At 55.3% G+C, this 12,370-nt stretch overlaps 2 protein-coding genes across 3 annotated transcripts in view; one reads left to right on the top strand and one right to left on the bottom strand.

Moving 5' to 3' along the window:
* Nucleotides 1-3,035: 3,035 nt before the first annotated feature.
* SMPDL3B (sphingomyelin phosphodiesterase acid like 3B) lies at nt 3,036-9,218 on the bottom strand. 2 transcript variants are annotated; one of them, XM_027892190.1, is made up of 7 exons: nt 9,090-9,218; nt 7,411-7,508; nt 6,794-6,937; nt 6,022-6,194; nt 5,708-5,888; nt 5,039-5,172; nt 3,036-3,987 (listed from the first exon to the last, which is right to left on the bottom strand). In XM_027892190.1, the coding sequence occupies exons 1-7, from the start codon at nt 9,209-9,211 to the stop codon at nt 3,592-3,594; spliced, it is 1,248 nt and encodes a 415-aa protein (XP_027747991.1). In that variant the 5' UTR covers nt 9,212-9,218; the 3' UTR covers nt 3,036-3,591. The 2 variants fall into 2 exon arrangements, with proteins under 2 accessions (XP_027747991.1, XP_027747990.1); XM_027892189.1 differs by having other exon boundaries at nt 8,919-9,218.
* Nucleotides 9,219-9,701: 483 nt separating this feature from the next.
* Nucleotides 9,702-12,370, top strand: part of RPA2 (replication protein A2) — a 17,761-nt gene continuing 15,092 nt past the window's right edge. The window contains exons 1-6 of the mRNA XM_027892183.1: nt 9,702-9,756; nt 9,899-10,011; nt 10,115-10,216; nt 10,293-10,406; nt 11,082-11,156; nt 12,286-12,370. Of these exons, the coding sequence (XP_027747984.1) occupies nt 9,741-9,756; nt 9,899-10,011; nt 10,115-10,216; nt 10,293-10,406; nt 11,082-11,156; nt 12,286-12,370 (505 nt within the window). The 5' untranslated portion in view covers nt 9,702-9,740. The remainder of the gene's footprint in view (nt 9,757-9,898; nt 10,012-10,114; nt 10,217-10,292; nt 10,407-11,081; nt 11,157-12,285) is intronic.

Consider the following 12,370-nt stretch of genomic DNA (forward strand, 5'->3'; position numbering starts at 1 on the left):
GGACAGATGCTCCACAATCCAAGTGGGTGCTGCTCCATGGTTGCTTCGATCATGTCCCTGAGGCGAAGCTGAGCCGAAGCTGCCCTGCTCCCAAGAGCGATGGATTTAGAGACTGCTCCGTTCCCTCCTTGCACCATCGTATCCCGCTGGGACTGTTCCATGGGTGGACTCAGCACCTGCTCCATGATCCAGCTGTGCCACTCGGTGTTCAGTTGCCATTGATGATTCAGCCCTTGGGTGTTTGTTCTGCTTCCCAGCACTCCCACAATGACTCTCCAAATCTTAATCCCTTTAGTCTGGCCTGTAGGATTTTCATTTCCCACCCAGTTGCTTTCTGAAGGCAACTCTTTAGGGTAAGAATAGTCAGGGCAAACAAAGGTTGAACAAGTTTTCTTCTTTTTCTGTTTTGTTTTGAGGGTTTTTTGTCTGTTGGGGGGGTGGTTTTGGTTTCTTTGCAAGTGGCTCTTTGCAAGATTTTTCTTGACAAGGGAAGCTTCACTGCTCATTGTTTTTTAAAGCTCTTCTCCTCCCTGGCTCTGAACCAGCTCTCGTTATTTCAGAGCTCAGGGGCCACGGCTGGCCAGGAGGGGACAGGAACATCAAGGGGCTTTGTACAGACGTTTGTACACTTGTGTAATATGTAATAGGCCTTTTCACACTTCTGTTGAGCTTTTTACCTGTAACCTTTACTATGTTGTAAATTAAATGCGGATTTTGCCATTTTGGGGAGTAGAGTGTTCGTTCCAGTCTGCACTGGTGCAGCTGAGACTGCCCCTTATGCTGTGGCTCGTGGGAGGATCCTGCCATGGCAAAGTCCCCTCCTCCCTGCAGGCCTTGTCCTTGGACAGCCTCAGGCTGCAGCTCCTGAAGCTGCTCATGACCTTCTCTGCTGCCTCGTGCTGCACTTTGGCACGAGTGACACCTAACTGGATTTTGAACAGTGGTTGCCTTTGTTTTCCAAGGGGAGTTTTTCCTGGTTCTGGCCCATCTCTCTCCCTAAGTTGTGCTCTGGAGCCCAGCTCTGCTGCTCTCATTGCCCAGGGTGCTGCTCTGACAGAGCATGGCCTTGGGCAGGCTGAGCCCCCTGTCCCTGGGGCCGCTGCAGTGAGAACCACCAAACTGGGGCCTGCACAGGGTTGAGAGGGAGTCCCCAGCTTTGCTGAAATCAGCAGTACTTGTGCTATACACAGTTTTTTTCCCAGTGCAGCAGCAGCTGGGCAGGGGTACATTTGCGCTGCGGTTTTGGCAGCAGTTCATGTGCAAGCTGCTCACCTGCCACGGGCAGAAATTGCTGGTGCAGGTGAAGGGGTTCCCTTTGTGGTCTGCCATTGTCAGCATGGGTGTGGTAAGTGGTTCATCTCCTGTATCAAATGAAGGATTAAAAGGGACGCAACTTGTACAATAAGCTGAAGACCTCTGCAGTGGGAATGCAGAGATGGGAACAAAATGGAGACAAATTTGCAGCTGAATCAACCATGATTGTGCTAAAGAAGATGGTAGTGTTTTCCACGAACATCTGACCTTGCAGCATTCCCTGGATTATCACTGTAACCCTTCCTTTGTCTTTTGGTCTGGAAATACAAGGGGGCAGCACCCAGGGGGCAGCCCCAGAGCTCGAGGTGAGCTGACAGGTGGTGTGTTTGCAGGCCGTTCAGTGACGTACTGATGTGTCAGACCCTGCACTGACACACCTGAAAGCAGGACTTGTTGGAGAGGATCATCCTGGGGCCCTTCAGGAGAGCAGGAACAGCTTCCAGTGCAAACAGGTGAGTGTGCACTTGTGCAATTACACCAAGGACTTTGACACCTCGGTGGCACGGGGAGAGACCAGAGGAGAGGGCTGGACTGCAAGACATGGCTTGGATCAAGCCAAGGACCTGGGGCTGTAAGGGCAGTTGCTGAGCTCAGGGGTCAAGTGCTGTTTGAGATGTGCTTTTTCAAAAGCAGTCAGGACAGCTGTAGGTTCTTTGATCTCAAAACTCTCAATCTAGCAGTAGTAGCTTTTGTTTCTCAACACCAGGTACAGCTCCTCATCCACGGGAGCTGTGTGATGTCACTGGGCATTATCAGCTGGGTGCGGGAGAGGGAGTGCTGGCGAAAGAGGGAGAGTGTGAAGTAAGGCTGGAGCCAGTTTAGGATCAAAAACTGTGGGGTTTGGGTCACAGCTGTTAAATGACCCTTCCCTGAAGGTCCCATAACCAGTAAAGCAGCAAGAGGTACCTGACATTCCAGCATCACATTAGTGACTAACCCTGATGTTTCCCCGCGCCTCCCTCAGAGGAGAGCAGCAGCTTTCCAGCGGCACTGGCGGTGGATTTGGTTATCGTCTTTTGCTTCGTATGCATTTTCCAGAACTGATGTCCTCCTCAGAGAAGCTTTAAGAGAGAAGCAGCTAAAGCGCGCACATCTCTGTTCTCCACCCTCTTGTACATCACCCTTGCTGTCTCTCTTGCCATGAAATCTGGCAAACATCTGGGAAAGGTTTCAAGAACAGCTGCAGCCTTAAATACCAAAGCTTAAACACTGCCGGGGCGCAGAGCGGACGTGGGAGCAGCGTCACCCCGGCTCCCCCCATTATTCCCGCCGGGATAACCCGCACCTCCGGCCCCTGCCCGGGAAGCAGCTCCCGCCGCCCGGCCCGGCCCGGCCGCAGCCCCGCAGGGTCCCCGCACGGCTCCCGCAGCGCTCCCGCTGCTCCGGGGCAGAGCACACGCTCGGAAGGGGTCCCGGGGCAAACACCATCCCCAGCGGCAAAGCCACGGCCGTGCCGGGCCTGCTCGGGGTGCGGGTGTCGGGCACGACCCCTCATGCCCCGAGAGTTCCGCGTTAGACCCCGGGAGAGCCCCGAGCTGCCCTCACGGACAGGGCGTGCCCTTCCCGCACCCACGGTCCAGCACCAGCGCTCGCTACCGCTTCCCTCAGGGGCTCAGAGCAGCTGGCAAAGCCCAAGGCTGTAAATCACCACCTCATATCTCACTGCCGAAGCTGAGGGAGGGAACTCAGTGAATGCAAGTGAAGAGAGCACAGAAGAGAGAGAGGAGAGAGCTGTTTATGCTCAGCAATTGGAGGGGGCAAAAACAATCATCAGTGCCTCCTGTTCAGCTCTGAGATACAAAGTCTGCTGAAGTCCAGACCCTGCCACCCCACGTGGCTTTGCTCACAAGCCAGAGGCTTCTGCAGTAGGAGGCTTCTGCACAATAAGACTTTTTGGGTCACCAGCTGTGCAGTCTTTCCAGAAAAGAACTGTGTGCCAACCTGAGGAATGCTGGCAGCAGCCTCCAAGAACACCTCTCTCACCTGTGGGCACTTCATGTCCACAGGAAGGCTGGGTCTTCATCTGATTTGTGAGGCTACCCCATCAGTCCTAGCGGAGGGGAGACATTCCTCAGTGCAAGCAGTCCAGCACAAGGTCTTCACGATTATTGTACCCCCCTCACACATCAAGCTTGTCTAGAAAATTGCAAGTCAGTCTCAAGAGCTTTTAGTAAATGCTGCTGATTTTGCCCTGGTTTCTAAGTTTTCAGTGCCAAAATCACTGAGCCACGTGCAGTGTGATTCTGTGCTCTCCTTCTTCTCTCTTGCTCTCGGCCGTCACGGCACTCGCTGAGGACTGAGAAGTCCTAAGAACACACAGAAAACCAAAAGCCAGACGCTGGTGGCAGCAGAGGCGGCACTGCTGGTTTTCACACACTCATCATACTTTGTAAAATCAACTTCCCTGATGGCACACACGTGATCCACACGACACTCCCGCTCGCACCGTGCCAGGTCATATTTGGCAGAGTTGAACTCGTAGTAGCTCTGCAGGGAGTGAGGGTCCCCCGAGATCCTCTCCAGCACCATCTGCATGGAGCGCACGGAGCCATCGGGGACCTGGAAGGCCTCTGTCAGCCTGTACTCGGCCTCCCACAATGGGAACTCCTCGGCCTCCCACTGCGAGGCCATCCTGTTGGCACGAGTGAGGTTCAAGTAATAAGTCACCATATCCTGAGGGAGAGAAAAACAGAAGTGGGGACACATCAGGACAGGATCAGCCCTGGAGAGAGATGCTGGGCTGGGCTCACAACCACAGGCAGCACATCCCCGAGGGCCCAGCTGCCCCTGACAGGCCTTCCTACCAATACAGGCACCTGGGGACACACCTCACACCTCAGGTGAGAGCCTCCAGAACCCACCCCAAAGGCAGCCTGTTTCCTAAAGGGTGAAGGGGTGGCTTTGCTCTGCTTGACTTTTACATCCAAACATCAGAAACTTTGAGCCTGGCCTTCTTCAAACATCAGTTCGTTACCATCAGTACTGTCCAGTGGCAGAAGCAAGGCCTGGAGGAGTGTTACTTCCCAAGTACAGTTAATTTCTCAACTGTGAACAAACTGAAGAATCAAGTTTTTCACAACTTCTGTTCTCAGTCTCTTTCCCTTTTTCCCTCTGCTTCACTGGCTTCCCAGCCTTGCACAGTGTATTTTAGCATTCACTTCACGTGCTATAAACATGAAAACAGAGCAACTACAGAGAGCTTCATCCACTGCAATGGGAGACACAAGCAGCCATCCTCTACCTCTTGACAGGCAAGAGATGGGAAACAGCAGCTGCCCCTACAATTCACCTCGATTCAGATCCACTCCAAATCCATCACTTTAGCAAACAGAGGGACACAAATAATTTTCCAGATCATTTACAGTTTTTGGAGGGGATCTGACAAATCTGTTAGTACTCAAAGAGGAGTTCTGTGATCAACATTATCTGGGAGCAAAGCAAGTGTCAAAGGAATCTCACTCAGGACATGAAGAACACGGCAAAACCTGTCTGCCCCTGCTCTGAGGAACTCATCCCAGCAGGATGCACTGGCTGTGGGGGCCTGGGCCTCAACTCACTGACACTCTGACTAAATATCTGTGCCAGACACAAGGCTGATATATTCTGAGCCAGGGTCCCCTCCCACACAGCTGCTCGGCTCTTGTGGCCCTGGCTGTTCTGAGCACAGGCAGAAATTAAAGTTCTCTTCCAGAGCTGCAGTGTGCAGCACACAGGGCTCCCCTACCAACACCTGGAGGGTGTCCCGATCATAGTCCACCACCCGAATCCCGGGGTTGTTGGCTCCATTGTGCACTCCAGGTAATGTTGTCTTCCAGGGAGTCACTCCAGGGGCCAGGAACATGACATTGATTGGAGAACCTTCACAGAAAGGCAAAGCAATCTGTGAGTGAAGACCTTGGCTTGCTCCATACCCTGTTCCCATCGCAGTGAGCACCTGGAGCTGATGGCCCTGCCCAGGAGCATCTATGTCACCAGCCCCTGGTGCAACACAAACATCAGCACAAGGAGCAACATCAGGGTCTGAACAAGGGGCTCCTGCAGTGAGGGTGGCCAGGGGACCACCACCTGTGCCCAGAGCACTCTGCACCACCCCAACACAGAGATCTGACACTGCTCCCTCACACCCCAACAGTGCCCAAACCCCTTCACAGGGAACAGGCAAGAAGTTGCCAATCACTGAGGATGAACGGGAAGGAGGTCAGGAGCTACAGGCTGGGGGTGGAGATGAGAACCACTGTTCCCTCTTGTTGCCTAGAGCATTTCACAAGCCTTTGCTGGCTTTTCAGCTGCTTTCAGCCAACAGCCACCAAAACCTCCCATGGGCAGTGATTCTGGGAGCTGGCAGAGCCTGGCAGAGCTGTCACACAGGTGCCTGGGCGAGCAGAGCCGGTACCTGTGTGGCTGTAGAACATGCGGAAGCTGTCGGTGTGGTGGTGCCCAAAGAACTGGGCGGCGATCACCCTGTGGTGCTCCTGCACAATGCTCAGGTACCGCTCGTTAAAGCCCCTCCGGAACCAGGCCCTGCCTCGTTTCTTCTCGAAGAAGCCGGGAGGGATGTGGCCCACAATGTAGACCTGGAGAAGCAAGAGCTGCCCTGAGCACAGAGCCCGTGCTGCCCACAGAGCCCCGTGGCTGTGGCTGCCCTGGGGAGAGCAGGGCTGGGAGGAGCCCTCTACAAGGGTGGCTTATCCATTTCTTTGTTAATACCATTTCATTTGCTCTAGAGGCGTTGGTCAGTGTTTCTTCCAGCCACTGGAACTGACCCCCAGGATCCTCCTCAGCAGCCGTCTCGTCATTCTGGTCATAGTACAGGTTGGTATTGAGGACAACAATCCTCCCCCTTGTCCCTGGGCTGGGCAGCTTCTCACTGTAAAAAGCTCCTGAAAAAGATGACAGGGAAAGAGCTGGAGGTCTGGTCACACCGGTGGCTGTGATCCCAGATCCCTTTGTTTCCACCTCTCTCTGCTCTCCTTAGCAACAGCCACAGCAGGGTCACTGCCTGGACCAGGCACCAGCAGCGCTCTGCCCACTCCAGGATGGGTGTCTGGAGTGACTCTTCCCTGTGTGCCTCTTGTCATGCTTGTGCCTGTCCCATTGAAGGGAGACCTGCATGGGGACAGTGGGCAGCACCAGGAGTGGGCAGCACCAGGAGTGGGCAGCACCAGGAGTGGGCAGCTCTGAAGAGCCACAGCACTGCCTGCCCCAGCCTGTACCTTTAAAGGTCTTTTTCCTCCCTGCAGCTCACCACTCTGCATTCTTTCCAGTAACTTGACAATGACAGGGGAGACTAAAATATAACAAAATTTATCTTCTTGCAAGCAGGAGAACTCCATGCCAGAAATCAGCGTTAAATTTGACCCTTCCTCTTCAAGTCCTCTATGAACACTGATGCTCTGAGGCATGGAAAACTGGTCATAGTATTCTCCCACCCTTCCCCATCTCCCCAGAGTGCTGCCAACACGAGCCAGTGGTGCCAGACCTGCTCTGAAGAGAGGAAGGGAGGCGTCACTCAGCCAGGGCCGCCACAGTTCCGCTGTTTGGTTGTAGATCCTGTGCTGCTTCCCGGGAAACTGATTCTTGGGGTGGAAGTCGTGATTGCCCATCGCCGCGTAGACTTTGGTACCTGGAGACAGAGCAGAGGAGTCAGGGCTGCAGAGCCCCCCAAGCTCCCCAGGGCACTCAAGGCCAAGGCTTTGCCAGGGCCAGTCACCCACCCCCTGCCCTGAGGCTGCACTGACCACTCAGCACTGACCCCCCTGGGGATGAGCCCCCCCAGCCGAATCCTGAGCTGTCACAGCAGTAACACCCCTCTCTCCTGCTGACAGGGGTTCTGTTAGAGGGAATCTTGCAGCTTTTTCTCCCTTAATGACTAATAACAGAAACCTTTATTTTCCTCCCTCCTGAGCGAGCTAAGCTGGAACATGAACGTGCATGATACACATCAGAACTGAGGCCACTGGGAAGAGAGCAAACAAGCCCCAGGGACCACAGCCCTTCTGTGCCTTTCCCTGTCCCAACTCTGTAATTCTCCACCCTGGTAAGCCCTTCCCATGAGTCTCTGTGCCCCTCTCCCCTTCTCATCCCCTCAAATCCTACCTGGAAATGTCTCTTTTATCAGAGAAGTCAGATTTGCTATTATGTGCAGAACCTTTTCTTCTCCGAGCTGCTCATTGGGGACATGGGGAGTGTCATCTCTTAAAAAAAAAAAAAAAAAAAAAGCAGCTTGGTCACTGTCTGGGACTCATAGGACCTGTGCTCACAGCAATGAGCAAGGCACAGAAACTTGCTGGCTTCTGTCTGTGCCTCCTCAAAGAGACAGTTGAAGCTTTTGGGGGCAGAATTCAGTGCTATGTTGACTGGTCAGGGTACTGAGGGAGTTTCAAGGAATCGCTGAGAGAGAAAACAAACTCCACTGGAAACCTGCCAGAGCCCAAGGGCACCACTCTCAGGCACATGGTGGGATTGTTGGAGTGTCCTGTGCAGGGCCAGGAGTGGGAATTTGATGATCCTTGTGGGTCCTCTCCAGCTCAGGATACTCTGTGATTCACTTTACCTTAAAACCCCTGAACACTAGGGTGTAAAGGGGAGGCTCTTTCTGCCTCAGGGCATGTCACAGGCACTAAAGCTGCCTGGAAATATTGCCAGGATCAGCACTTTGCAATCTGAGGGCACCATCTGATCAGCAATAGTGAAGCAGAGCTGTTTGCACAGCTGTGATCACCCTGAAACAAGGGAATACCTCCAGTAAGGCAGGGCTGCTCCAAAGTGCCCCAGACACACACATCTGTGTTTGCACTGACACACTCACGGCATTTGTAGATAATGCTGGGCTGGCCAGCAGCCCACTGAAGAGGGAGATCAACATTCAAAATCACGTGAGAGAAACTGGGAGAAATTATCTGAGGAAAAAGAATGCTCAGCATAAGGTCACAAGGAGTAACGTGCATCTCCAGGGACCAAAAATGAAAACATGCGGTCAGGCAACAGCCTCCTGGGACTGGAAGTACAGCAGATAGCAGGTTAAGGTTGCACTGTCAGAAGAAAGGCCACACACACAGTCAATCACCATGCAAAATACAGCTTTACTGTAAGTGCTACTGAGGCAGTAAGGGCACTTGAGGGACCAGGAACCCACTTCTGGGGACCACAACAGCAGAGAACCCCTACTCCGAAAGCAAAACAGCCCCTTTTTGAGACAGGTCTCCTAGGTGCCTCATCTACAGCCAGAAGAAATGCCACAAGCCTGGTTTGCAACGCTGTCCTCCCACTGCTCTGACCGGCAGGACCTGGTGCACCAACACACAGCCCATAGCCCCTTCCCTGGGCATTCCAGGCCGCTGGGAGTCACTGCGGAGTCAGGCAGGGCTGGACAGGATGGACAGTGAGTTCGGATCCTTCCATGCCCTCACGGCAGCACTGCCCCGGTGCTTCAGAACTTCCTGCAGGCGTTGGGAGTCCTCGCCGGGGTTGTGCTCTCCCCCAAGCCCTCGTTCTTCATTACGAGGCACATTCCCCCCTCCCCCGTCCGAAGCGGAAAGAGCACTGACCCCCCCATATGGGCTCCGCTGTCCTCCTGTGTCCCTCCCGGCCCGGCCGCTCCTCACCCGGTCCAGAGCACGAAGTCGGGGGTGTGCAGGATGTCCCGCATGGTCCGGGCTGCCGAGCGGAGCAGCGCCCAGGGCGCGTCGCACAGGTGGCTGCCCCAGGGCCCCGCAGGCCCGGCCCTCCCGCTGCCCGACGGGCACGGCCGCCCCGCCGCCGCCGCCGCCTCGTACCCGGGGTCCCAGTGCAGGTCCGTGAGGTGCCAGAACCGCCCGCGGCCGCCGCGAGCACCGGGCAGGGCCGCGGCCAGCGGGCACAGCAGCAGCAGAGCCACGGACCGGGCCAGGGGCTGCATGGGGGCACCTGGGCTCCGCTGGACGCCGTGGGGCGCTGCAACCCTCCCTTTAGCGATGCAATCCTCCCTTTAGCGATGCCACCCTCCCTTTAGCGATGCAACCCTCCCTTTAGCGATGCAACCCTCCCTTTAGCGATGCAACCCTCCCTTTAGCGATGCCACCCTCCCTTTAGCGATGCAACCCCCCCTTTAGCGATATCACCCTCCCTTTAGCGATGTCACCCTCCCTTAGGCTCCGCCCCGCCCCGCCGTGTCGCATTATCACCTGTGCCCTGGCCCCGCCCCTTCTGCCCCGCCCTCGGGCCCGCCCCTTCTGCCCCGCCCCCTCCCTGCGGCGGGGCCGGGCAGCGCCTGCCCTCAAAATGGCGCCGGCGGCTTCTCCGCGGCCTCCCTCTATTGGACGGAGCCGGAAGACGGAGGGCCGCGATTGGCCGCGGCGGGCAGAGCGGCGCTCCCGGATTGGGCGGGCGTGGGCGGCGCGCGGAGGGTCGGCGCGCGCGGACCGGTGGCGGCCGATTGTGGCGGAGCGATGTGGAGCGGGCACGGTGGGGACGGGACGGGACGGGGACAGGGGACACGGGGCAGCGCCCGGGGGCATCGGGGACGGGGCGCTCGAGGCCGCGATGGCGGCAGCGGTGGGCACGGGGACCGCGCCACCGCCTCACGGCCTCTGCCTTTCCCCCGTAGGGAACTTGGACGGCGGGTTCGGCACCGTGGGCGGCGCGGGGCCCCCGGGCGGATACCTGCAGTCCCCGGGGGGGTTCGGGTCGCCCGCCGGCGCCCAGGCGGAGAAGAAGCAGGTAGGCCGGGCAGGGGGCGGCCGGGGCTGGGGCCGGTCCTGACGGGGCCGAGGCCCGTCCTGTCGGTCCCGGGCCGGCCCTGACGTTCCGCCGCCCCTCGCAGCGGAGCCGCTCTCAGAACATCGTGCCCTGCACGGTGTCGCAGCTGCTGGCGGCGGAGCAGGTCGACGAGGCGTTCCGGATCTGCGACGTGGAGATCTCGCAGGTGGGCTCCAGGGCGGCTGCGGGCGGGGCGGCCCCGAGTGCCGCGGGGGCCCGGCCAACCCTCCCGCTCCCCGCAGGTCACCGTGGTGGGCATCGTCCGGCACGCGGAGAAGGCGCCCACCAACATCCTCTACAAAGTGGACGACATGACGGCAGCGCCGATGGACGTCAGGCAGTGGGTTGACACCGATGTAAGCATCGGATTCGCTCCGAACACGCTTCTTTGACAGCCTTTGAGAGCGGTGGGGAGAGACAAGTTATGAAATAGTACAGTGTCTCAACTGGAAGGGACCTGTAAGGATCAACAAGACCAACTGCCTGCATCTCACAGAGGGTTTTTATCAAAAAGATGTCGTTTTCCTGAGAAGTGTTTTAGGAATAATATGTCCCTGAAATCCGAGGGAGATGCTGCTGTAACAGAGGTCACTGACTGTCCCCTCAGCTGTTGTTTACAGCTGAGTTCAGTTGAATAGCTTTGGGACGGTTATCAGGCAGACATTCGTTTCGTTTCTGCAGGTTTATTCTGAGTTCAGAAATGGCTCTGGCCTGCCCCATTCCCCAGCCAGGTTATGGAACTGAACACCTGCTTTTTTACTATTCAAGAGTCTTTTCCTCTTGTTGCTCTGAGAATCTCTCATAAGCGGACAGAAATAGCAGAGCAGACAACTGGCTCTGACTGCTCTCCAATGTGCAAATGTTTTTACTTTTAATTTACAATTATGTTTATCTAACTGTTCTTGCTGGGCGTAGGAATGCACGTTGTTTGTGCTTGCTTGAGATGAGCCTCCTTTGCTGAGTCATTTATTGTGATGTTTGAGAAATGGAAATGTGAATCAGCAAACCTCTCTCCTTTCCCTCTCTGTTAGGAGGCAGGAGGTGAGAATGTCGTGGTACCTCCAGGAACTTACGTCAAAGTAGCTGGGCACCTGCGTTCCTTCCAGGTAAGGCCTTGTCACCTGTGCCTGAGTCCAGGCCACGGAGGATTAGTGATGTGGCTCAGTGTCAGTGGGCTCCTTTAGAGTGTCTCTGCTCATCCTTTCCTCTGGACAAATCCTTGAGTGTCTCTGCCAGGGCTGTATTTAATAACACTCTTAACTGTCCTGAATACAGAGGACTATTTAAAATGAGGACTCATTTAAAATGCCCCTCATCCTCAGTGTGTTGTTTTCAGCAGAGAGAATCTGGCCACCAGATTCTGGGATGTTTGTTCTGTTGAGCTTAGACCAGGTTCTGGTTCATGGGGACACTTGTTGTAGCACATTGTGTGATGTGGTTGCCTCATAACTAAATATTCAAGTAATGGTGTATGCATTAAAGGAAAGTTCAGCTGTTTAGACCCTGTCTCCAGCTGACTCTACATCTCCATTGCTTTACAAAATCACATCTGAAAACATGTTGTAGTTTAACCCTGGAGGGCACCTGAGCTCCTCCTCCTCCCCCTGCCACTGCTCGCTCACTCCTGGTGGGATGGGGGAGAATCAGAAGGGTCAAAGTGAGATAACCAAGTTCAGATGGGGGCAGTTTAATAAGTAAAGCAAACCAAGGAATCCATTGCACACTTCCCATGGGCAGGCAGGCGTGCAGCATCTCCAGGAGAGCTGGGCTCTTCACGTGGGACTGTGACTGGGGCAGACAAAGGCCATCAGTCTGAACATCCCCTCTTCCTCCTCCTTTCCCCAGCTTTATATACTGAGCATGACACCGTATGGTCTGGGATATCCCTTGGGCAGTGGGGTCCCAGCTGTGTCACCCCCCAGCCTAACACTGCTGGGGCAGTGTGAGAAGCAGGAGAGCCCTTGGCTCTGCAAGTGTTGCTCAGCAATGACTAAAACATCCCTGTGTTACCGTTTCCAGCACAAGTTCAAAACCAGTCCATGCTACTGTATCCCAGCCAAAACCAGCACAAGACATAGGTCAGAACATTGTGGAGTAGCTGCGTGCAGAGAAGCTCTCATTTCACCACTGTCCCATTTCTGGAGGGAATGGCTGGGTTGGTTGTTTTGCATCTTCCTGTTGCTGTGATGTAATTTGTTTCCTTTGTTTTGTGGTTGTTTTTTTTTCCTCTGAAAGAATAAGAAGAGCTTGGTGGCATTTAAGATCATGCCTCTGGAAAATATGAATGAGTTCACCACACACATACTAGAGATCGTCAATG

Source organism: Empidonax traillii, unplaced genomic scaffold, assembly GCF_003031625.1.
Source record: "Empidonax traillii isolate 1590-97213 ecotype Southwest subspecies unplaced genomic scaffold, ASM303162v1 scaffold341:size590984, whole genome shotgun sequence".
Classification (NCBI taxonomy): domain Eukaryota; kingdom Metazoa; phylum Chordata; class Aves; order Passeriformes; family Tyrannidae; genus Empidonax; species Empidonax traillii.